Raw genomic sequence first — 26,224 nt, 5'->3', positions numbered from 1 at the left:
ATAGATCACTGTTGTGCCTTTTAATGGTTTGGAGGGAACTAGTAAAAAGGTTAGAATTTTTAGATTTGGAATAATTGAGGGGGAAAAAACTTTTAAATTATTTTTTTAATTGAATTATTTTTAGATTAATAATATTTGGAAATCACATACCCTTAAAAGAAATTGTAAATATTTATAAAGGAAAGCATACATAGAGAAAACATTCTTGAGGTCTGTTTTTTTTAGTCAAGGGGATTTGAAACTCTGCCAATACTGAAGACAAACCCTGTAAAGAAAAAGAAACATTTAATGTGACTTGTAGTTTTTCATATAACAATTCATTAAACATTTCTTACTTCTTCAAAATTCCTGGAAGTAAATGAAGATATAATTTAGAGATGGATTTATTAAAATAGTTGCCTATAACCACACTGCTAAATTCAGCAGAAACTATACAAAATTCAGATTTATTTTGTGGTTGTGAATTATGTGTCTTAAGAGTGAGATCAGCGGGAACACTGGAGTCATTTAGATAGAAGCTATATTAAATCAGCACATGGGGTCTGTCCTTGGCATGGTCCTCATGTAATAGGCACGGTGGATCTTCTGCCTTTACTACAGTTTCCAAAATGCACCTCGAAGGAGTGTACAGTAGCAGGCTCTTCTGTGTCTGTGCTCCACTATTCTCCCTCTTCCCTCCCTCTCTCTGTTCCTTTGTCTAGCATAATAATCTTTACTTCCTAATACTAAAACTTAATACGAAAATTTGCAGCCTATCAAAACTACAGCTTAAGATTCCACCCACCTCAGGCTTTTGCCTTTCAAGAAATGGTGGGCAAGTTAGTTAAGTGAGTGGAGTTTCTACAGAATCCTTGTTAGCAAAGACAAGGGAGGATATCCTTGGGGGTAGGTACTTCATTTTTTTGAGATCATGGAGTGATGCTGTGCTGGACAAGTACTCTCCAAAAGGTTAATGTTGGAGTTTTTAGATAATTTTCTTAATGTTCCCTTATGTGTCCCATTTGTTAATTGATCCATTATGTCAATATAAGACTAGTAAGCCTCAACAGTGAAGGCGGAGACTCTAAGGTTATTTTCAAGTGTTTTGCCTCTGTGTATGTAAATGCATCAGATGCATGCCTGGTGCTTGAGAAGCCCAAAGAGAAGAGGGCGTCAGATCCCCTAGAGCTGGAGCTGCAGATTCTTAGGAGTTTCCACGTGGGGTCTGGGAACCAAGCCGGGTTCTTTACCAAGTGAAGCAAATGCTCTTAACCATGGCCATCTTCTTGCCCCAGCTGAAAGTTCAGAAAATTAGCCACTTTACCGTGGGTAATGCGAACAGCCACTGTCCAGAAAAGAAAAGCCACAGGGACAGGTCTAAGATTGTGGGGAGTTAGGGAGCTGGTTTTTTTATTAGACCTGAATTTCCATTCTGATACTAGAATGGTAGAAATTATATTATTGAAAGTACTGTGTGTCTAACAGCTTTACATGGTTTTTATTATACAGTTGAATTTCAAGAATTTGTTTTGTCTTCTGACTGTTCCCTTTATTGGATATGAGATTTAGGTAGTGGCCCTTCTGTTCAAGGTTAGTCCTTCCTCTTTGTTTGAGGGTTTAATTTAAAACTTGTCTTTTTGTTGTTACCAGTTTTTTGTCTTGGTGGTGGTGGTGGTGTTTTTTTTTTGTTTTTTTTTTTAACATACTCTCTGCTGTCTGTCCTTAGTGATCAGTGCTGTTTTTGTCTATCACAGTCACTGTGGGGTTGGAGTAATCATGGTGGGATACTAAGTGCACATTGTTATGACCTCCTCCTTCCCTAATAATCCCCAAGTAGATAGTTTTTCAGGGAATGATTACCTACATCCTTTGTCACAATGTTCTTTTGATTTCTAGCACAAATATGATTCTAGAATACAAATGATTCTCAGATAAAATGATGTTGACAGTATTTTCTTTTAACAATCTGTGTTAAACTATGCTAATTTTCATTCTAACTTTCGATATTCTTTCCACAAATAAAAGTGATGCCTGATGTTTAGTTAAAGTAGGTCCACCTTGGCTTGATTTTTATTAGTGTTGCTCCATACTTGTTTTGAACACTACTGAGAATTGCCAACAACTCTTTACTGAGAATCTCTTCCTTTTGAGGCCAATAATTGTTACAGGGAGACTAAGGAAAGAAAATAATTCAGGGACTATTTCCAATATTACCGAATTGTAGAAACAGCTACTTCTTCTCTTGTGGTAGCTAGGCTAACCTGTGTCTGTCATCTTTGCATTGGGCTCCTGTCCTATAGTGTGCAGAAGTGTTTGGCTTTTGAGGAAGACAGAAAAACAGTGTAGAAATGTGTGCATCACTGAAGTACTAGAGTCTCTGGGTCTTTTTTATCATCTTGGCCTGAAGAAACCATCTTTTCTAAGATCAATAGGACAACAGCAAGAAAAGCAAGATTTGATTGAAGTGTGTTTCCATGACTTTTTCAATCTCTAGAAGCTGAAGTCTACTGAACTAAAAAGAGTCAGCATTAGCTGCAAATAGAGTGTAAAAGACATGAAGGAAAAGTTTCCTTGTACTAAGAAGTAATTCCCCTTTATTTGAGATTATAATGGGTAAATAAATTGCTAGAGAGATGGACATAAATGTCTGAATCCAGTTTTGTTTTTTGTTTTGTTTTTTTTAAAGTCCGCACCTGTGTTATGTTCTCTCAGAAGAAAAATGAAGGGCCGATCTGCTTTAAAGGCAGGAGTCCGAGACCGCCTCAGCAGCAGCACAGCTGTAAGAAAGCATAGGTCCTGTCAGCATTGAAAAGTACCATGCAGATGGAGATAACATAGCTGTAGACCTGGATTTGTCTTTAAGGAATGAACAGCATCTTAATGACACTTTACTGTGTAGTATGGGAGTGCAAATGGGGAAATTAAAGAGGAAAGATACTACTTAGTCACTCCTGTGTCATTTTTTACAAATAGTTTTCCATGACATAGCTCCCTTGAATATAGGATCCTGTATGATTCCATTCCTTGTTGATGAGGCAATGATACTTTGTTAAAAATTGGTATCGTTGGTTTTCATAAGATTTTACTTTCTCTCGTTTCTTTCTTTAAGAATGCTGTATCACACCTGGGCTTGGGCTTAAGTGGTATGGTTTATAACCGGCAGACATAATAAGGGTAGATGTTGGTGAGCAGCTCCATGGGGCTAAGCGCTTGGACTTTTGAATGTACCTGTGGCTGCACATGACTTGGTGCCCTCCTCTGAAAGCTCCATCTTGGCCTTGTGGGTTACTTCAGAAACATAAAAGCCATCTCGGCCTAATTCACAAATAACAAGAACAGAAAGTGACTTGTTTGCATTTCTGTGCACATAGTGTATGTGTTTGAAGACTTGAGTAAAGCTTAAGGAGCATTCAGTGCTACGAGTATACAGGGAGTGATTATATAGAAAAAAATCTTATTTTTCTAAAACTCGAGCTTTATTCACTAAATTTAGTAAGACCCACCCCAAATTAGTAGTGACTGAATATCTAATAATTAATTTTAAATATTAATATTGAAATCTTTAGCCTATACTTAATACTAATGCCTAATACTTAGCTAAGGCATTAGGCTCCCAAGGGTGTGTTACAAAGTATAACCCAGGACTAATTCCAGTGAGCTTTTGAGATAATTCCCAGGCTGTCTATTGTGTTGGGCTGCAGTTTTTAGGAAGACATTGAAGTCATGGGTTTGTATTATGGGGATAATCTGGTGTTGAAGTGCCTGCTGTTCCATGGCTGCACTCTGGAGCTGGTTGTGCTGCTTGGCTAGTTAGCTCATCTTAAGGGCTGGACCCTGCAGAGAAACGGGAGGTTATAGCTAGATGTGTGTACTGCGTTTCAAAGGCAAGCTTAGCAAATAGAAATGAGAGAACTTAGGAGCCAGATTTCTGTCACTGAACAGGTATCCACAGATGAAATGGCATGGGTTGCAATAAAGGGTGAACGTCAACATGGAGAACTAAAATTTGAAGTCACTCAGCCCTTCTGTTTCAGAGGATTGCTAAGTCATCTGGTATCACACACACCCCATCTGAACTGAGAATATCCAGCTTTGACCCAGAGCCCATTTCTACCCAACCCTCCATTTAAGAAACTGCCCTCTAGTCAGATGAAGCACACTATCAGAGAGACCTATGTATTAGCAGCCATTTTGATGTCCTTCAGGGAGCTTTGCTTTTTAGATTGGACTGCCCAGTCATGCAGGAGATGGCCCCTGACAGTCATTTAAGACTTAAATCCAGCCTAGGGTATTGAAACAATGGGATATTAGGAGATGGTTGTTGAACTTGGAAGGAACAACTTTTTGCTGGCAGTAGAGGATGAGCAAGAGCCAGGAAGAAGTCACTTGCTATTTACTTGGTACTGGTGGGGAATCAGATTAGTTTAATACTGGTCTTTCTCTGCTTGTCTTTGAGAAAAGGAACAAGATTCTCTGTGGTAATGATTAACTCCTTCTAGCCCATTGAGCAAAGAGTGCCAAAATTAATAAGGTTTTATAAAGAGCATGTTTGCCAGTTGAGGTTTAACTGTGACTTCATTACTTCATTACATTATCTGAACGTTTCCATATGAGTAAATGAGTGCAGCTTCACTCAGCTTGTCAGCTAGCATACAGCAAATCTTGTATGTGGATCATTGTAAGAAGTGGGACTGACAGACACAAATGCATCTCCAGTAGGCTAGAGTGGCTGTTTGTCTTTGCAAGGCAAGTGAGTTGCTTAAGTATCCTAGCCCCCTCCCTCTTCTAAGGATGGCCCAATAACTGTCTAGCTCTGCATAACCCTTAGACTACTCAGCCAGCACGCTACCGACTGTCACATCTCTGAAAGTTTTCTCTTTGCTAAGACTCGACATTTTTGTAGACTAGCCTGTATTCCTCCTTTATCTTGTGTTCTGACTGTAGCTGGCCTATTTTATTAAGGTGGCTATTGAGTTATTCCACTAATAACTAGGAAAAGATGAGGGTTTTCCCAGCCTTTGTTTTTGTGAACTGTTGGCATTGTAAAAGGTTATATAACCCGTTTCCCCAAAATGTGCCCTCAGAATTCTTTATAGATGCTGTTCTGTAGACAGGCTCCTTAATTAGTTAAATGTGAAAGATGCAGGTTAATGGATTCCATGTTGTGTCTAGGAAGCTTTGTTGGAGCTGCTGGTTTGCTATGAGTGGCTCCAGCAGGACTGCAGTGCATACCTCTCAACCCTGAAACCACCTCCCTTCAGTCTCAGTTGACTAACAACTTTGTGGAAGGCGCACATCGTAGTCAACTATAAACATCGGTGCCTGTATTTCATGTTGGTGTCAGCATATATGGAATTCTAATGCCTTCATACCAGCATACTTTGCATTCCTTTTCCCTGGGGTTATGTCTCCCCTCCTAGACTTTTAGCAAGTAGAAATTATGGCATATTCACTTTACTACTGTGCCCAACTTTCAGAATAATGATTGGTTTGTACATGTGTAAAAGAAATGGTTGATGTGTACATCCAACAGGAAGAGGCACGTGAGGTCCTTTAAGCAAGGATTTAGTTCCCACCTCCTTCGGCGGTGGATGCTATCATTCTTTTATGTACTACCGGCCACACATGTTTTAAATCATTATCTGCATTGGGACCTCAGCTCCTCAGCACAGACTGGACATCAGTTGCCTCCTTTTGTCTCTTTGATAATGATGATTTCCTTTGAGAAGAGCTAGTTGCTTATCTTCTTCATCTTTTCACTTAGCTAAGAAATGAAGAGTGGGTGTATAATATATGATTGCAGCTAGCCCAGGATATAGAAAGTGTCAGGAGGGCTCTTCAATGGCTCACAAACTAGCTGTATTGGTTGCTTTCTCCACCTTTCCCCTACTTCTTACATCTTTCTGTCCATTGTTGACTTACTGTGGCTCAAGTCAATTCATGCACTCTAGATTGTCGGCCTGTTCAAGTCATGTAGCATATAGCTTGCACTATGGGTAGAAATTGAAGTTGACCACCCACTTATGAAGGCAAAGTATGAAGAATAGTTTCTATATGAAAGCAAAGACTAAGATAGTCTCTAAAAAGTGTTGAGTTTATACACAACACCTGAACTGGAGGCACATGTTTATGTCAAAGCTTGCTGGTGATCCTTAAGGAAGGGGATTACCCAGAACAGGTGCCTGCCTCTTCTCTTCAGTGAGAGGGAGATGGGAACAATTCACTAGCTTTGTAATCTGTAGGGATAAGAGGGTCAGGAGGGAGAGCTATGTGTGGGCTCAGCAGAGCTTTGAAATTGTGACCTCTTAAATAAAATGATGCCAAGAAGGAGCAGACATGCTCTGTTGTTGGGGAAGGAGAGTTGTGATTCTGGCTTTGGAACTGAATTGGAAGAAAGATTTTATTAGGTTTCCTCAGTAGTATAAAACTTGGTAACCCCCTGGTTCTTTGAAGAGAGGGTGGCTCTGTTTATTGATCATTTCTCTAATTAAAAAACAAAAACAAAACCCTCTGCAGATGGGGTTGGTGAGACGGCTCAGTAGGTAACGCTTGCCTCACCTAAGAGTGGAAGGAGGAACTTACTTCCCAAGAATTCCTCTCACCTCCACATGTGTTCTGTGTTCATGTCCCCCAACACCAGCATGCACACACAATAAATAAGGATTGTGTCATACAATTGGTGAATTGAGTGGTGGCTCTCCACTTTAGGAATGAGGACACTGTTCAATGGTCCTGTCTCTAGAGTAGGTAGAAGTCCACTTGGGTACAAGCATGAGTGGGCTTGGCATTGGAAAGAACTAGTTGGCAAGCCATCTATAAAAATAATAATTTTAGCTGTCACCAATCCCATGATGTCCAGCCCAGTGACTCAGTTTCACTACTGTAGCAAGAAAACAGCCTAGATTATTTTTAATAAATGTAAGTAGCTGCTTATTTAGTAAAAGCCCACAATAGGTCATCATTTGTTGACTTCTATATTACTGGAGCAAAACAGTGGGAGATCATTAGGTTGCATCAGTAAGCATGAATGCAAGCAAACTCCACATTTAACACATGGCGGCTTATTAACGAAGCCAGATCTGTGAGCCTATGATTATGTTGGTTTAAACAAACATAAGTAAACGAATTGCATGTATGTGAACCATGTAGATGGTACTTAGAAGACTTGGTGATAAGTTGGGATAATGGCTCAGTTGGTAAAGTTCTTACTGTTCAAACATGAGCACCCATGTTTGATTTCTTAAACCCATGTAAAAAAGCCAGGTGGCAAGGTGCATGCTTATAGTTGGAGCACTTGGAGGGTGGGGTAAGGGAGAAAGGCAGGGAAGTTCCATAGCTTAATGCCCCAGACAGTGTAACCCAATGCCAGTGAGAGAGTCTGTCTCAAAAACAGTGGATGCTCACATTATAGGCCATAGCAGTTTTTGCATAGAGTGGTTCAGCAAGATTGGCATTTGAGTATGTTTTTCTCAGATTCTGGGGGTGGGGGGGGGAGGTAGGGAATTACAAAGGAGGAGCAGTAAAACATTAAATACAATGGTGTGGAAGAGAGGGCCAAGAATAGCTTTAAAGTTCCTCCCCCCTCCCCCCGCTTCTGTAACTGGCTCCTGAATCCAGCATCCTAATATTTTTAATTTGGATGATTAAAGGAGTAATAGAATTTCCGATAGCTGCAGGGATACCAGAGCTGAACTCCGAAGCCTTGGGAAGTTATGGCCACCTGTTACTGAAAGTGGTAGCTTGGCCGCCCTGTCCTTCCTTACTCCTCGTCATTCTGCCTTCGTTCTGCTGTTCCTTTCCTGCAGTGCCAAAGCATGCCTGTCGGTATGGAAAGTTTCCAACTAAGCCACCAGTTAGCCACCAAGCATTGTGGACACTGCCAAAACTTGACTATTGTCTTACCTAAACATTTAGACAATAAGTAAAGGAGTGGTAGGTAGGGTTTTTTGTGGGGAGGGGATGGTATGTTGGAAATGGAGCCCAGAACTTTCTGCATACTCAGCAAGCATTCCTCTATGAAGTCCCACAGCCCCAAGATGGCAAATTGTTAGTACTCTGATTAGATCCTCCCTGTTATGCTTTATTTAATATAAAGTAACTTGTGGTTGTTCTGTCTGCTCACATCTAAAGCATAAGCCTGGACTTGAAGATCAAACTCCTGTTCTTTTCTGTGATAAAGAGGGAAGATTCTGACCAAAGTTTTAGTATCCTATGTTCCAGTGGTCTGATGTTTAAAATGGTAACTTTGAAGTTCAAGTAAGGGCAGTCTCAAGACCAATGAGAATGCCTGCTACAGTGTTCTGTCCTTATAATCTGCAGAGTAGAAACAATCCAAGGCCACCTAACTTGGCAGAAGTTGAGCCAGTGGTTCCCTCAAGGAATCCCCAAAGTAGATGTTAGCATTCCTTGTCCTTTTGGTGTGTGGTGGAAGCTCAGGTCATTGCAAACATGGCTCCTGTGGGTCAGCAGTAGCATTAACTGGGAAACAATGGGGCATGGATGCCAGGAAAAAGAGCATCTTAGGGCAAGGTCATGAAAGCATGGGGAATCTGAGGAATGGCCAAAGGAAAGATGTGTGTTTAGACCATTATAAAAGGCAGGAGGAGTTAAAGGCAACAAGGAAGGAAAGTGTAGAAATGGGATGGCCATGATGCTGGTGTGACGGCAGAGGGCGTGATGCTGGTGCTGATGCTGCCTACAGTCTCCATGAGAGTCTGGCAGAGGGAGGGCTCTGTATTGCATCCTATGGCCACTTGACTCACCATGAATGGTTTCAAAAACCATTCATATCATCAAGGAGCGAGCACCCCTCACCCATCAATTCTAGTCAAAACAGGTTGTATCAGAAGCTCCACATTCTTACACAAAGCTAACCCCTTTATTATTTTATGCAGTGTTCTCTGTGAAAAACTCAATGAAGCAATAAGGATCTCCTAATCAAAGTATGGCAAAACTTCCAAGCATAATACCCCGCAAAGATGGGAAGAATTGAATAATTATTACCTGAAATTCCTTTCAAGTTAGCTTTGAGTGGGTCAAAAAGATCAGTGATACCCCAAGATCTTAAAATACTTTTTAAGTCAAACTGATTTTGGATCCTAAACCTGCAAAACAGTAGTAAGTGATTAGTTATTTAGAATTCACACTCTTCTCATACCGCATGAAGTCTAAGGTTCTAACTGGAAATCAGTGCACACTGGGCCCCCCTCCCCACTTTACTTTTCATTGTTCCTTCCTGTGAATCATACTTGAGATGAGGCTGACCCCTCTGGATTTTCCCCCAGCGTTGTCTTTACATTGGGATGGCCCTGTTTCCCTGATTGCCTTTAAACGACTCTCCATTCCTCAGCTGTTACCTTCCTACTCAGCTGTAGGACTTTCTCTGACTTTCTCAAAATGGTACTAGAGATAGGATCCAGGACCTCCTACATGCTGGAGAAATATTCTATTACTTGAGCTCCACCCCCAGCCCTGTGACTCCTGGTTCTTAAAGCCCAGTTTGCATAGTTGTATTCAAGGTGCACACAAAAGTCTACTTCCTAATGATATGCTTTATGACACCATAAATGACCTAGAAGCTACTTCAGCTCGTTTTTAATATTAATAAAATAAATATAAATTAATTAAATGAATAGTGCTGACACTGTGTTAGACACTATGATGAGAGCTTCATAGAAATTACTTCATTTTCATATAATGGCAATTATCTCTTATGCAGTAGATGGAAAATTCAAAGCATAAAGTATTTAAGAAACCTGCCGAAGATGACCCAATGAGTATATGGTGCACCTCAGTTCAACTCTGAGCTCTGGGAATGTGGGGCCAGCCTAGCCAACATCACTCCTCACATTTGGGTAGAATCTTACGCAGTAGAGGAGAGAAAATACCCAGTACCTTGTATATAACACCTTGTGAAGCTTTCTCTACTGTGTAACACGTTTTCATGTTTGCTGTGTGCAGTATGTGCGTTTGATATGCATCAGAGAAGGAATTCAGCCCTGGCTTGCCTGGTAAACGGCAGATGAGAAAGAATGAGCACACCAACATGTACCCAGGACAAAGCACTTTACATTTGCCATCCAAGAAGCAAGCCTTCAAAGAGGATGAAACTGCTATTTGTCTTTGAAAATTAAAAAAAAAAATATATATATAATTTAATTGTCTTTTGTATAAACCATATATAATTTTAGAAAAAATGGTATGTTGACATTTTTCAAAATATTTGACTCATTTATGAAATTGTCTTAAGTCCAGAAAATATCCTTTTCAAAAAACATAAATGTTAAATGTAATGGTTAGTGCTGTGGACCTCACTTTTTCTGATTCCTCTTGCCAGGAACGGCTCACTTTCCAGACTCAGTGGCAAGCTACTTTACCCCATTTCCTTATTGTCTGTCTCTGCAAAGTAAGCCTGACGGCAGTAAAATTTAAATAGGGCTGTGATAATTAAATGAAAAGCCATTGTGTTCAGCACAATGCTTGGTATAGCATGTGTACTTAGCATTGTGTTTTGACTGTGATTTCTCAGTAATATTAAGAAAGTTAAAATCTGCAGCTGAGATGTGGTGGGTGATAAAGCTAAATAATATCCTGCTTTAGTTCAGTAAAAGCGACAAGTGAGGTATGATTTCATGTTCCTGCACGGCTAGGAAAGCAGAGCTAGAGGGAATGAGAGGGCACAGTAACTCAAGGAAACAACAACCAGAAAGCCACCTGCCGTTTACAGAAACTATCAAGGGCGTCACATGGAAAGAAAGCCATAGTCCATAAGAATTCTCAACTACATAGTAGGGATTGACCCAAGAAGAGGTAGGTTCAAATTGAGTCCAGCATCATAGACTCCTGCCATGACCAAGCAGAACTCATAAGAATGTAAGATGCTCACGACATGGTGATGACACATTTGTTGACAAAGTGAGGGATTAGGATCCCATGGTCATCTCAACAGATGCAGAGGAGGCTTTTGACAAAATCTAGCATCTTCTCACGATTAAGAAAGCAACAGGACTTGGGAGTGTGTAGATAGAGCACTAGCTTGCTTGAACATCACTCCTGAAAACAACATAACCCCAAGCAAACAAAAACCCCAAAGGCATCAAATACTCAGCCATCATGGGACATGAGGTAACTCAAGATGATGAAGAATGCCTACAACCTCTCGCCTTGAGTATTTTCTACAAGCTTTCCATCCAAGATCAAGAACAAGACAAGGATGGCCACTCTCATCATTCTATTTGGCCTTGTGCAGGGTTGGGGTTGGGGAGTAAGGGTAATACAAAGTTAGAAAAAAAAGGCATCCATATTACACAGGACGTAATGGCTAGGGATAGAGCTCAGAGGTCCTACCATGCAAGGACCCCTGAATTCAATCCCCAGCATCATGAAAAAAACATAATATAAAATAGAATTTTAAGAAAAGGAAAGAAGTGACTATTTGCCTTCACAGATGACTTGGTTTTGGGTGTAGAAAATATTGAAGAACACAAAAATCCCCTATTAGAGCTCATTTGAGATACACTATCATAAATACGATGTGAAGATGAAATTCAGAAAACATTTCTAATTCACCAAAAATAAGCCAAAGACTTAGAAATAAATTCAGCTTTAAGTATAACACAAACACCTAGAAGCACAAAACACTGTCAAAGAAACAGCAGAATGGAAGACACCCAAAGCTCAAAGCGCTCCCTGGCTGATATACACAAGACATGCCTGTGTCTAACGCCAACCTGCTTGTTTTGGAGAGAAACTGGTAAGCTGACCCTGTAGTTCATAAGTAAGACACTTCTTTAGGAAGAAGAGAACTAAGTTAGACTTACTTCCTGATTTCTAGACTGAAAATTCTAAGAGCCAGAGTGATACAAGAACACTAGAATCTATGCCTATGAAATCAAACTGAGAGAAATAAACCTACATTTGGCAATTAATTTTGAGAGTGATGTGATGTCAAGAAAATATGGAGGAGGGTTGGGGATTTAGCTCAGTGGTTAGAGCGCTTGCCTAGGAAGCGCAAGGCCCTGGGTTCGGTCCCCAGCTCCGAAAAAAAAAGAACCAAAAAAAAAAAAAAAAAAAAAAAAGGAGAGAAAATATGGAGGAAAAAAATGATCCTTTTGGTAAATGTTATTTGACACTGGGCCAATCTCCACATACAAACACATGAAGACTTGGCCTCTGCTTACACCAAATGCAGTTGACTCTTGATTAACATGGGCTTCATAGGTCCACTTAACATAGATTTTTCTTTTTTGAAATTTTGCAACAATTTGCAGCCAAGAAAAATAACACTTAAGGTGGACACATAAAACTTATGGTCTGGGGTTGGGGATTTAGCTCAGTGGTAGAGCACTTGCCTATCAAGCACAAGGCCCTGGGTTGGGTCCTCAGCTGCGGAAAAAATAAAAAAGACAAAATAACAAAACTTATGGTCTAATTTGTCATTTACTACCAGAGGATACATGCAAACCTGCTAGAACAAATTAAGCTTAACATACACTTAGAAACTGCCACATGCTGCACCTTTCACTCTTGAGAATGTGAGCAGACAAAGCGCTGCGTTGAATCATAACTGCATAAGACTAACAACAGTGTATTACAGTCATGTGATCACTTTACAGCTGCCTCTGTTAAACATCTGCAGTACCCTTCCTATGCTATCTTGATCATCTGTGAAAGTGGCATGGCCTCCTGTGGGCCTCATTTTTTTAGCCATACATACTACATATCACACACAAAATATATATTGTTTAACTACTTTGTATAAGAGCTGTCAAGAGCAAGCTATTAGTTTTGTGGGAGTAAAAGTTAGATGTAGGTTTCCCACAGTAAGGGAGGTTGGTGTCCTCTGGCACTCATGTTGTCAAGGTTACAGTAATTAATTCACAGTGGATCAAAACCCCAAAGAGTGAAACCTACAAAACTCTGAAAAATAGGCATAGATCTTTGAGAGAAAGTTTAAATAGGCAATCATGAGATAGTCTGTCCTAGAATGGCTGCATAAGCAAGACCAGAACAACGATAATCTCAATGGACCTCTTAACATGAAAGGAGAAATTTCCACTGGATCACACCCCTAGATAAAGTACTACAGGCATGCTGGTGGGGGGGGGGGGGCTGAGGGGCAGGTGCCTTCAATCCCAGCAGGCAGATCTCTGTGAGTTCAAGGCCAGCCTAGTCCACAAACACAGCAAGTTCCAGGTCAGCCAGGACTACACAGAGAAAACCTTTCTGGAAAAGCAAAAGAAAAAAACCAACTACAACAGTTAATGGTTGTTACATGTAGCAATAGTAACAATTTGAGGAGGAGCACAGAAGAGGTTCAAGAGAGGGTCATTGGAAGAAGGGGGGTGTCATTCTATACCATTTAAAAACATTTTAAAAGAATGCTTAAATAAAATATGGTATATCCACACATTAGAATATTATTCAGCCATTAAAAAGATGAAATACTAAAACTTTGTGTTCAGTGGGAAAAAAAGCCCAAATAAAAAGGCTAAGATTATATTTGTTGATTTGCATGAAAAGTCCCTAAGAGATCATTCAGAGAGATCATTCAGAGAGAGAGAGAGAGAGAGAGAGAGAGAGAGAGAGAGAGAGAACTAGTGGTTGCCTAGTACTGAGTAGTAATGACCAATAAATATGTGTTTCTTTTTAAAGTAATAAATATTTTTTTTCAGTTTTTGGGCTCAGTGTTATAAGCCCTGGCTTTCTTGGATTCAATTTGAGACCAGGCTAGCCTCGAATTTACAGAGATCCACCTGTCTCTGTCTCCTGAGTGCTGGGATTAAAAGCACACACCACCGTGGTCTAAATGTCTTTTAGAATTTGGTGTTGGACATATAGCTCAGTTGATAGGATGCTTGCCTAGTGTGCATGAAGCTGTGAGTTTGATCCCCAGCACTATATAAATCAATGACCCTGGTGCATACCTATGAGCCCAGCATTCAGGATCCAGAGGCAGACGGATCAGAGAGTTCAAGGTCATCCTTGGCTATGTCAAACACTTTCTCAAACAAAAAAAAAATCAAAATTATTATTTATGTCTGCAAAATTTTGTAAAAATACAAAAGAGCCATGCAATGTGCATTCTATCTATCTATCTATCTATCTATCTATCTATCTATCTATCTATCTATCTATCATCTATCTATCTACCTATCTCACAGAGATCTCTATCTGCCTCTGCCTCCCAAATGTTGATATGAAAGACATGTGCTACCTCACCAAGTACAATATGCACTACAAAAGTAACTTTTATATATATTTAAATGTTTTAACTTTTCAGGGTTTTTCATAGTCAAATGCAGAAGTCTGGCTCATTTCAGCTCCTTCACTGCCAAACCAGGGGGTAGGGACTGCTTCAGGCTCTCTGCTTCTTCTTGTCTGTGATGACCAGGATATAAAGGTTCCTGCTGCAGCTAACCCTGACCTTCACATTATCCCTGTTCTTCTTGATCTTGACAGATTTGGCGTCCTTTCGCTGGACTGTGAACAGGAAGCCCTTGATTTCCTCAGTTTTCCGAGGCATGGTGACAGCATTGGACTTGGACAACTGCACCCAAAACACTCACAGAGGAGAGAAACGAAGAGAGGAGACAGGGGAGCTATATCCCATATTTTTAAAAGAAAGCGAGGAAATATCCTTGGGAAACTTGTGCTTCATGATAACCATCAGCCTCTTCAAGGAGGAGCAAGACTCACTTTGGGTGTGTGGGTTACGTAGTTGGAACATTACTTGAGTGTTTCTGCAAAGGTTCTTGTGCTGGAAGCTTGGCTCTCTGGGTAAGTGGTATTGCATTGGTGGGGCCTTTGGGAAGTTGGGCCTAATAGAAGGTGACTACTCTGGACAGCCCTTGGGAGGTATAAACACAGTTCTACTGTTGGTTCTTACGAGAGTGGGTCTCTATGCAAAAGAAAAAGCCAGACCCTAAATCTCTGTCACATCCCTTCTTGCACTGTGCCCTTCTGCCACTGTGATGCCATTGTCTGTGTCCTGATACAGAGCAGACTTTCAGAACTGTGAGCTAAATGAAATGTGTGTATTTGTGTGTGTGTGTGTGTGTGTGTGTGTGTGTGTGTGTGATGTTCTAGTATATTAGGGAATAAACTGAAAAGCAAACTGATTTATATCTGGATTTATACCTTGGACCATGGTAGAAACAGCCAGGATTTCATTGCAAAGCAGGCTAGTACAATATCATATCTAATTTTGTAAATGTTCTCAGCTTTCTCCTGTCTATACCCAGAACATGCATTTTATTCATTAAGTATATTATTTGACATTATTAGTCTTCTCTGTGAGCATGGCTATGATTGCAGGATTATGGATACAAACAGCCTTGAAACATCCATTCTTGATTATTTAACAGGTTAAATGTTCTTAATGAAAGCCAACTATCCTTGTGCATTTAATTTTATAAATAAATAATTACTCTGGAAGATGGCTTCATAGTTCACCTCAGAGCACTGCTTGGTGATGTTCACATTCAGGCTCACCACCGGGCTTGTGCCCACTAACGTGTAACATTGCACTGGGCTCCACAGGGTATAGATCTTTGGGCTCTCATTCACTGAGGTCTATATGACAAGCACAGAGCACAGAAAATGAATACTTTGAGGAGCTAGAGTTAAGTTCTTACTCAAAAGCTGGCTGTGCAGTGGGATGTAGTAGCCCACACTTTAATCCTGACATGAGAAGCAGAGGCAGGAGGATCTCTGTGAGTTTGAGGCCAGCCAAGTCTACATGGCAAGTCCTAGAATAGACAGGGCTACACAGTGAGGCTCTGTCAAAAAGCAAACAAGCAAGCGAATGAACCAACTCCCAATCACATCAACTGTGGTCCAAGCTCTATGTCCAAGCCCAAACCTAAAGCAGTATTAGCATTTCAGTTCATTTCTTACAGGGGTGCTTCTCAACCTTCCTAGTGCTGTGACCGTTCAATACAGTTCCTCGTGTTGTGGTGACCTCCAACCACAAAATCAGTTTTGTTGCTACTTTATAACTGTAATTTTGCTACTGTTATGAATCATAATGTAAGTGTCTGATATGCCATCCCCAAGCACACATGGCCCACAGATTGAGAAGCACTGCCTGAAGAGTTTATAGCTTAGCTTTTTGTTTGATTGGTTTTTTGCTCTTTGGTCTGGAGTAAGTGAGTGTACTTGTGCATGTCTATGTGTGTAAGGTTGGTTTAGCTTATGAAATAGTTTTATTTTCCTAAAAAAACACTTCTATTAGTCTTTGTCTTAGTTAGGGTTTCCATTGTTGTGAAGAGACACCATGACCAAAGCAGCTTTTATAAAGGACAGCATTTAACTGGAACTGGCTTACAGTTTCAGAGGTTCAGTCCATTATCATCATAGCAGGAACATGGTAGTGTCTAGGCAGGCATGGCCCTGGAGGAGCTGGGAGTTCTACATCTTCATCCAAAGGAAGCCAGGAGCAGACTGACTATCTCCCAGGCAGCTAGAAGAGGGTCTCAAAGCCCACCCTCACAGTGACACACTTCCTCCAGAAAGGCCTTACCTACTCCAACAAGGCCACATCTTCTAATAGTGCCACTCCCTGGGTCAAGCATATTCCACAGAGCTGAATTAGAGGCCTGATACTTTTCTGGTGATTGTATTCATCAGAACAAAGTTGTTTAAGTCATTGCTGAGGCCCTCAGATCTTCTCTCTTTCTCTTCCTCTTCCTCCTCTTCCTCCTCCTCTTCCTTTCCTGTGTTTTTTGGGGGTCACTGCTGAAGGTTTGGGAGAACATGAGTGTGAAAGTGTCCTCTCTCTGTGGAGCTGAGCGTTTCCTTGGGAGTCTTCCTTATATCAGCTACTCTGGGACAATCTACTCCTCTTCATGTGAGATAACAAGTTCCTCGCTGAGCTGCACTTTCTCTCCATGAAGCCTGCAAGCACTCCCTCCTTCCTGCACTGATTGTACTGGAGCGGAACCAGACTAGAGGCTTTGGCAGGGGCTGAGCATTTGGCTTTGAGAGATGGGTTTTTTTCCTTGGGTTTGAGTTCAACTTTGGCCTGATCTCATTTTAGATCTAGGCCCTGCCTCCTTGGGTCTCTCCTTGTATGTTTTTGTTCTAGGAGATGGGCTTATTTTTAACTGCTTGAGGGAGCACTACTAAAGCTGTTACTTTATTCAATGGGAGCCCTGGTCTTGGAGTGTGACCAAGGCTTCAAGTGGACAGGTAGATAAAGAATCCTTATGCTGCTGATGAGCTCCTGGGTATCAACACTATGTCCTTAGGGCTGATCTACACAGCTATGCTGATTTCAGATTGCCAGACAATCTCATCATCTGAAAAAGTTTAGGCAGAACCATTTTGTAAACAATGCGTTTTGCTAACATCTTTGCTTTGGAAAACAAGATCTAGCATAGTCATTGGATTTTTAAAAATATATATATATATATATTTATATCTACTGAATTTTCTTCAACAGAGGAACCTCTCCACTTAGAACAAATGTATCTTCAGCACAGATGCACAAAGTCTTGAATTTACTATCTAATAGAGACAGGGTCTTACTGAATGGCTCAGGCTAGGAAGAATCACTCTGTAACCCACGCTGGCTTCGAACTGGCCATCATTCTGATTGCCTGCACTTATAGCTGTACCACCCCATTTCTGGAAACATTTTGAATTTTTGTGTCTTCATTTGGCTTCTGACTAGAATTACATATAAGTTTTCTCAGTTACATAAGCAATCTTATCTCTTTGGTTTGGTGGAAATGACAGCTGTACGTATAAGGGTTCGTCCTTGTGTTTCTTCATCACACCATGGCATTGCCTTTGGAGCAAGAGGGTGGGGACTTGAGTCGAATAGTTCATCTTGGGAAAACCCAGGGACTCAACTCTGTATGTATCATGATCTTCAGAATAGACACGAACTCCAGGGAACCTCTCCCTGGTTAAAGCTTATTTGGCAAGGTAGCCCAGGAGAAGGATAGGCCTTGAGTCTGATCACTTGGCTCTAAAGTGCAAGCCCCACTGGCTACCATGATAACTGTTCTGTAAGGAAGATGTACCCACTCACCTAGGGAGAAACACATCCATCCTGGCTCTCTTTAGTCTTGTGGTCCAGAGGTGGATGACTCTGGCTGTGAGGTGTGGTTCAATGTGGTCCAGAGGAGTGCCCTTGTCTTGGGGAAGCACCAAGAGCAAACTGGCCACCCTTCCGAGGTAGAGCAGCTCCAAAACATCTACCTTATGGCCTGCAGCATCCTGGAACTGGCCTAGGGGTTCAAAGGGTCAGGAAGTAGCTCTGACCTAGAAGCTAGGAAAACCCAACGATGCTACAACTTGGAGTAAGCAGACTTACAAGACAGCAACAGTAAAACAGGGTGTCCTCCTCAGCCTCAGGAAGCAATCTGAGACTGGGAACTATTGGGTGACCCCGTTAATGTTCCTAACGCTCTCTGAGATCTCCCACAGAGCCTTACTCAAGGATCCAGCCGCTGGGCCTGCTGGGCAGCGTCTTAGGGAGCTTCCAGTCTGACCTTATTAGGATTCAGGCTCTTGGTGTTACACCTTATCTTTCAAGAAGGTCTTAAGGGTGGGTGGGTGGGAGAGCACCCTCATAGAGGCAAAGGGGAGGATGTGGGATGGGGTTTTGTGGAGGAGTAACTAGGAAGTGGGGTTCATTTGAGATGTAAACAAATGGAATGGTTAATAAAAAAATAATAATTATCACCCCCCAAATTCCAAAATAAGCAAACAAAAAACAAAGACTTTAAATCTACATTTCATAATGCCCAACTCTTGAAATATTCTACAGACTCAACAAAACACATATTCTGGCTGGATTTGACTTAAGACCAACCATTTCCGTGACCTAAATAGGTCTCAGGATGGGCAGCTGGAAGTCTGTGGCCAAAGACAAGTCCAGGCCACCAGGTGGAGTGCTGTTATAGGATGTGATGGGACAGGTGACAGCAGCAGAATTCACTGAGTTGAAAAAGGGTCGGTGCTGCTGAGGGAATGTAGAAAGGTGAACCCACTGCATGCTGTCGCTCATACTTAGTACAGAGCCTGCTGGCATCTGTAGCAAACATGAGGCCACTAGGCATCTGCTGGCACTGGGAACCTCCCCTCTGACTGGGACAAATAACCATAGGCCAGAGGGCCATTTGGACCAATGGCATTTCAGGACCAGGGGTCCTTTAGTCTGGGGGCCTTTCAGCCCTCATTTGGTCCTGGCTGGATGTTGTGTCATAAGGGTGTCTTCTAGGAGAATTTGGTCCAAGTATTGTTGATTCCACACGAACATGTTCTTAATCAGTGTGGAGACCAATACCAAGCATGAAATTGTGCCCTTGGCATCCAGATAGACATACCATTCAAGGCCCCTCTATAAGCCTCCTGTTACCTTGAGCCTTCCCACAGCCCAGAGAATGGACCCCCAGAGATGGACACATCTCCAACCAATCCTATAAAACAGAGGCTACCTCCCCTCTCTTGCCCATGTTGCTGAGTTTCCTCCAACTTTATGAATTTGGAGAGGAGAACTTACCATAGCTGACCTCTGCCACTTGGTGCATCGCTGGGACTTGAAGTACAAGGCCATGGGCACAGGTGAAAGGCAGGGGCTGTAAGGCCACCGAGGAGAACCTCTGCTGCCAGCTACTCTGGAAGGTCATGGTGCTCACGATGGAGAGTTGAGTAGACAGGGCACCAGCCCGCCCCCACAGTGGGCTACCTGGGCCTTCACCTACAGACAGAAGAGCTTCTCTCCAGCCTCATGTTGTTTTTAGTTTACTACAAAAGCTTTAATTCCTTATGCTGCCAAGGGACCCACAGTGGCCATGCTAACTGGCTTTTAATTTATTGTCATGGAAATGGAAAGTAAGAACACAGGATTCAGACTGGGTCCCTAATGACTGAGCTGCTGCTCTGGGGCAGTCACCTTACAATTTGAATTATAGCCTTCTCATTAGCATGCATTCAGTGTGGCCTCCCTCCCTGTTTCTACTAGTGCTCTGGATGTCCCTGGCTGTGTTGAGTCATCCCAGAGATCATTAGGCATTGTCTCCCTGGGCAGATGCTTGCACGGATGAAGCTCTTTGACTGCACTGTCACCCACCTTAGGACTTGTTAAATACTGAGCTGAATCCCTCTCCACACCTTTGTGGAGATAGCTATGATTATAACACACTTTGGGGAGGGTTGTGGTTAAAATTTCCTGTAAGAACAGGAAGAGGCAAGCAGATCATTCCTACAGAGACAGCTTCTGCCGCAGGCCTGCAGTTGTTTAATAAATATACTCTGCTAGGCTCTGCCTAAACGCTTGAAGAGATCTACACAACTTCTGGTTGTCATTCTACTTCCCAGATGTGAGACGTGAGACTCAGGGAAGCTGGCCACACACTACTATCAGTCACCCAACAAAAGAGCACTTGAATCTGAGCAACTTTCATACCCATGCCTTTGCACTTGAGAAAGATCAAGTCTTTCTTTTTCTTAAAGAATACCAGGCTGGGAGTTGAGAATACCTATGTTGGATTTTGAGTGGATCTCTTGACAGCTCAAGAAGGATATAGGGAATCACTCCTTAATTAAAAAGTATTTTTTTTTTTGGTTCTTTTTTTCGGAGCTGGGGACCGAACCCAGGGCCTTGTGCTTCCTAGGTAAGCGCTCTACCACTGAGCTAAATCCCCAGCCCCAATTAAAAAGTATTTTAACTATGTGTCTATGTATCTGCTGTGTGTGGGTACATGCACATGAAAGCAGGTAAACTTGGATGCTTTAAGCAAGCATCAGATACTCCAGAACTGGGGCTAAGGGCAATTGTGTGCTACCTGATGCATCCTTTTTTAAAACAGCTGAACCACTTCTCTGGCCCCAAGAATCAGTTCTTTAAAAGTCAATTGTCAAAGCTAACCTAGAGCATTTGAAAATGTTGAGGGCACCCTGAACCTCACCATGGCTTCGGACAAGTGATAGCTGGTGCTATTTCTTTGCAGCCCTTAGCCTTGCCAAGGAAGGCGGTTTTCCTTTACCTGTGCTCGGTCTAGTTGTGCCTTTGGAGGCCTCCATGGTAGTGGTGTTAGGCTCACTGAAGTCAGCTAGCTCCAGACTGCTGTTGGCCCACCGGGAGACCTGCTCCACAAAGCAGGGAGACAGAGATGTTCCGGTTTGCATGAACAGGGTGCAGGCCAGCTCCATCCCGATGCCTTGACTGGAGTTGTGCAATGTGATATAAACAGTGTGCAGGAATTCTCTCACTCTTGGGTCTGTGAGAAAAGAGTGTTTGTAAGGGCTTGCCCAGCTTCCACCTTCAGGTTGTCTCAGGTGTGTCCACCTCAAAGTCCGTCACTGGAAATGGCATAGCTACCCTCGTGGAAATCACCTAACCCACAGCTTAGAAGTTGGAAGAAAACATGCTAGATCACAAACAAGTCTAGCTGGAAGAGAGTCTGGCAGTGCCTTGGAAATGGCAAAACTGTGTTTGACTTCCTGATTTAGGGACATTGCTGCGTTCTGGAGGAGAGTCTAGACATGGGGATATGACAGGTCCAGTGTGTCATAGTGGAACTTCTAACAGGACGCCAGAGGAGTTCTGTGCAGTGTCGTAACAAGGATGGGCAGTGGTTGAAGAGTTGCTTTCCTAGATTGAGTTTGTGCTGTGTTAAAGACCATAACTAAAAGCAACTTGGGTGGAAAGGGTTTATTTTGCCTTCTAGTTTATAGTCCACTACCTAGAGAAGTCAGGGAGAAACTCAAGGCAGTTAGAGGCAAGAACTGAAGCAGAAAACATGGAAGGACTTTCTTGTCCTGTGTCTTGCTCAGCCTGATTTCTTACACATCCTGGGACTACCTGCCAGGTGGCAACAGCCACGGTGGGCTAGGTCCTCTCACATCAGTCATTCATGCAGGAAATGCCACACAGACTTGCCTATGGGCCAGTCTGATGCAGGCATTTTCTCAACTAAGGCTTCTCTTCCCAGATCAGTCAGATCTTGTCAACATGTCACGTCTGAGGTCTCACATCCAGGGTTTTACTGTGCTAACCCCGGATTCTCGAAAGCTGCTTTTCTCAGATGTTTCAGCACAGCAAAAAGAACAACAGAAATGCAGCCTGAGATGAGTGTTGTCGAAGCCAGAAATATTGAAGTAGCAGAGCGATGGCCTGGAAGTGGACCTCTGAGCCTGATTTTTCCCTGCCCATCTGCACACAGAGAAGAGCCCTTATGTATGTTCCAGAATGTACAATGCTAGAATAAATTCTTAAAGCTTCATGGTGTCTATAAGCATTGCAGAGAACACTCCACAGTCTTAAGTTATAATGAATGCTCTCAATGATGCTTTGAAGGAAGGGCTATGGTCCTACTACACAGGGTGGAGACAGATGAGGGACAGGCCCACTCATCATGTGCTTAGCATCACCATGTTGGAGGTAAAGCCACGTCCTCATCCTGTTGGCCACAGGGTGAGGAACGGCTGGGTTCGAGAAGACCCTGCTTGGGGAAACTCTGTTCTCCAAATGAATGGGGAACTGTTGAGCACATTGATTTGGGGTTGGGGAGAATTAGGGATTGTATTTACTACATTCTAGAAAATCTGTTTTCAACCTGTGGTCCAGAAATTTAGGGGGATTATTGTCCTGCATAGAATTCCTGTCATCTGAACAATATTTCGTGGGCTCTGTTCATGGTCAACCAGTTAACCAGATAGCAGGATGGGATCTGGTCTCAGAACTGACACCCTCTTGCATGTCCTACCGAGATCCTTTTTCCTGACTTGTGTGAGACTCTGTTGAAGACTCTATGCCTGCCTTTTCTGTATTAATCACATTTCTTTTTCCTGACCAGCTCAGATGTACTGTCTTCTGGGGAGCCTCTGACCTGCTTGGTGGAATCACAGAACCACGCAGCACCCACCCCCTCATCTACATGTGTGGCTCCCCCAGACAGAGTTGCCGCCTTCAGAGTTCTCCTCTTGTGCATAAGACAAGTTCCTGACCAGCCATGGTCTATATTGCAAGAGCACCACAAAGGAGCCTGTGGACGTGTACGCTGCTGTGGTATAAGTGCTGAGAATGACCAAGTTCTAAAAACTATCTTTGGTTTCAGTTGTCCCTGCAGAGAACAAACCTATCTGTTGTCCATCAGGATTGTAAGACCTGTTTCAACAGTGGTCAGAGTATGCATTGAGGAGGATGGGCAGTTCAGGGGGCACTTGGTGCCAGACATGTTGAGTGCTAACCTTGACTTGCTAGCTCAAGTGTCCAGAGGAAGTCATAGCCAGGCTGAGTTGGCATTATTTCATGTACCTTCTGACAAATCTTAGTTCATCCAAAGCCTACTCTCGTCAGTTTTAGTGATGCTCATTGTTTTGTTTTGAGATGGGGTTCCTGCTACATAACAGACTGCCTTGGAACTAAGAAATCTTGCCTCACTCACCAACACTAAATTTTATATTTACATCTTAGTCCTTGATTGAGAAGGGAAGGCCATGTTTGCCTTAGCTGCATCACGAGTGCAGGTTAATGCTGCCTGAGCTGTGTTCTAAAGACTCTGCTGTTAGCAGAGCTGTTTTGAGAAATACAATATGTAGATATAAGCTGGCAGAAACCTAAGAATCATGAAAATAGGTTGGTCAAAAGCATAGTCCTGGGTCGAAAGAGTTTACATTTAAGCACAGCCCCTTATTGATTATGTGATTCCCAGCAAGTTGTCTCCACCCTCTGCCTATCTGCTTCCCCAAATAGGGGTGCCAATGAAATCATCAACCTCAAAAGGGTTGTTGAGGCAATCAGTGAATGTTTAGAAGGTGTTTCCCACCCCTCCCAGCCACAGCAAGCATTCTAAAAGGGGCAGTGACTCAAAACCATCACACTGCCATGAGGCTAGAAGGGAGTCCCCTCAATCAAGAACAGCGCTGGTAAAAATCTGAGTGCTTCATGCATGGCCCTGTCTCTTCCCCTGTGCACACTGGGATCTTAGCTCCCCACTGAGAGCACCTGAGCAGGGTGGAACAGGGAGCAGGGCTGAGAGGAAGTGAGAGGGGAAGCCTCTTACCTTGCACAGTATATCCTAGGGCCTCTGCCAGCTGCCAGCCAGTGTTGCCCCTGGCTGCAAACTGCAGGATCTCCAGGGAGAGGGATACACTGGCTGGTGAGATGACAAAGTTTGTCCCATTTGTCTCTGCTGCTGCACTCTGGTAGAGGTGGAGGGCAAACTCAGTCTTCAGCAGCCACAGGCCTTCACTGAGGGGGCTGCCTCCTCCTGCTGAAAAGCAGGAGGAGAGAAGGAAGAGGGTGACCTGCAGGAGAGGCAGCATGGTAGCCAGACACCTGCAGTTCAAAGGGAGGAGAAGCTGGTGACATGGACGAGAGCAAGTCACCTGAGAACTGGGGCACCCAGCTCTGTTTTCAGAGCCCAAAGGACAGTCTTGCTACACTTCCTTGCTTACCCACCATGATCCTACCTCTCTAGGCTGCTTGGCTGGGCTGGGATCCTTTTGAAAACTCAACCCCGTGCTGGAAGATCTGCTCCTGTTACTGCATGTGTGGCCTTGGAAAAGTCCTGGTTATAGCAAAACAAATCATTATGTTAGGAAAAGAAATGCGAAAAGTGCATCCTGTGGTTTCTTAGTACTTAGCCTGCTTACAGCTGGGCCATGCTTCTCATGAGTAATTATAGTACTAATCATGCTCAAAGTTCATTTCTTTATGCTAAAAAGATTGTATATTCTTGGTTGAAATTCCCATAACCATACTAGATATTGTAACTATAGTCATGGGGGCTGTGCTCTAGAGAGCTCAGTGACTCATTGGTATGGGAAGAGAACAGAGCTGTGACAGATACCTGGCCTTTAAGAGTGTTACATGAAATATCAAGACCGTATATGTATGTTCAAAGAGTGATGCATGGGATAACTGGGCCTAGAATAGTAGACTCCATGCTACGTAGTAGATTATTCCACATAGAGTAGAACAATAATAATAGAAAGTCCCTCCTCAGAACTGTGCCCTCCCAGGACGAGGGGCTACCACGAGTAAGAAAGGAATGCCAGAAGGGAGCAAGAAGAGCAGAGCAGAGCACTTTTGTTGGCTGTGCCGACAGAGAGACGGTAGCAATCTTTGCTAAGTGCTCCAACTGTGGAGCCAGGCTAGGTTGATGGGAGAGGAATGCCCAGTCAAAGCACCTCTTATATAAGTTTATAAGCAAGGCCATGGGCTCAGTGATATTCACTTTAAATAAAGATCCAAGAGAAAAAGCCATGTTTCCCAGCTCTTCCCTTCAGGGCTGAACACAAATGTACATGACCTAGGAACCCATGACGAGGGAATTTGCATGGGTATGTATGTCTAGAAAGAAAGTAGGCTTCAGTATCAGATCATTAGTGAAAGCTTCAAGTCCTACTCTGAGAGCTCGTGCAGTTTCTGCCAGCTCCCAAGACATGAACACTAGCAACCCTTAGCAAACAAACTCTGATGCCCGGACTTCTGGTGACCCAGGTCCTGCCATGACGACCAGGGATGAGTTCTATACTCACCGACTCGTTAATCAAATGGTAGTTTCCTTGTTTGATTCTGTCCTTGTGCCTTGAGCATCAACATGCTGCCCTTTTTAAAAGAGTGGAGCAGAATGTGCTCTGAATCACAAGACATCTCAGGGAGGAAGCTGGCAATTGCCGTCTCTGCCGGCGATGTCTCTACCACTCTGTCCAAATTCCTGGAGCGTCGAAGTTCTGCAGGGAGCGAGGGGAAGCGACTCAGCTCCAGGCAGCAAAGCTGAGATGAGAGCAGAGTACGCCTTCTAAGGCTTGTGACCTGGTTGTACCAGCAAGGAACCCTCCATCTAACCCTTTATGACTTTGAAGAATTCCGAGATAACTCTGGGTTTTGCTGGGTGCCAGGTACCTAATGCCTCTCCCCTCCTCCTGGAAACAAAACAATAGATCAGTCTTTGAGCATGACCTCAAACTTTCAGCAAGTTCAATGCTGAAAAAGAAAAAGCAAGCAGTGAAAAGTCTGGTTCAATCAGGTTAGAGCAAGACAGCTGGCTTTACCTGTTGTTAACAAAAGCAGGTAGGTGTACCTGCTGTGTAATGTGAGCCCTAGATTGGTCCTGAGATTCAGTGCAACAAGTCCACCATAATAATTGAAGAGAGATCCCATAGGGGTCCCTTTAACTTGACAAGTACTCACAGCCCTATAATCAATCAGTGGGCAAGTCACTTTAAAGTTTAATCATAGATATTTAATCCAGGAGTCTTAGGGGAGTTACAGTTTGGTAGC

General features: G+C 42.8%; 2 protein-coding genes and 1 pseudogene across 8 annotated transcripts in view; 1 reads left to right on the top strand and 2 right to left on the bottom strand.

Moving 5' to 3' along the window:
- Nucleotides 1–25,196, top strand: part of Ints6 (integrator complex subunit 6) — a 140,478-nt gene extending 115,282 nt beyond the window's left edge. For 3 of the 6 annotated variants that reach the window (XM_087586167.1, XM_087586164.1, XM_087586176.1), the window contains one exon: nt 2,666–2,919. The gene's annotated coding sequence lies outside the window, so the exon portion shown is untranslated. Of the gene's footprint in view, nt 1–2,665; nt 2,920–9,939; nt 10,272–14,439; nt 15,753–22,790 lie in introns of those variants that run through there. The other 3 variants (XR_015638098.1, XM_087586165.1, XM_087586172.1) reach the window with 3 other exon arrangements.
- Serpine3 (serpin family E member 3) lies at nt 87–25,674 on the bottom strand. 2 transcript variants are annotated; one of them, NM_001447129.1, is made up of 10 exons: nt 25,480–25,513; nt 24,409–24,506; nt 24,000–24,274; nt 20,979–21,212; nt 19,493–19,690; nt 18,017–18,215; nt 8,983–9,083; nt 3,208–3,294; nt 2,673–2,756; nt 88–265 (listed from the first exon to the last, which is right to left on the bottom strand). In NM_001447129.1, exons 3-10 carry the CDS (start codon nt 24,259–24,261, stop codon nt 222–224), a joined length of 1,209 nt encoding a protein of 402 aa, NP_001434058.1. In that variant the 5' UTR covers nt 24,262–24,274; nt 24,409–24,506; nt 25,480–25,513; the 3' UTR covers nt 88–221. The 2 variants fall into 2 exon arrangements, with proteins under 2 accessions (XP_087442719.1, NP_001434058.1); XM_087586593.1 differs by lacking the exon at nt 3,208–3,294 and having other exon boundaries at nt 87–265; nt 25,480–25,674.
- Nucleotides 14,292–14,540, bottom strand: Rpl38-ps7 (ribosomal protein L38, pseudogene 7; annotated as a pseudogene).
- Nucleotides 25,675–26,224: the final 550 nt, after the last annotated feature.

Source organism: Rattus norvegicus, chromosome 15 (assembly GCF_021556685.1).
Source record: "Rattus norvegicus strain SHRSP/BbbUtx chromosome 15, alternate assembly SHRSP_T2T, whole genome shotgun sequence".
Taxonomy (NCBI): Eukaryota; Metazoa; Chordata; class Mammalia; order Rodentia; family Muridae; genus Rattus; species Rattus norvegicus.
This window is presented reverse-complemented; position numbering and strand designations above follow the sequence as displayed.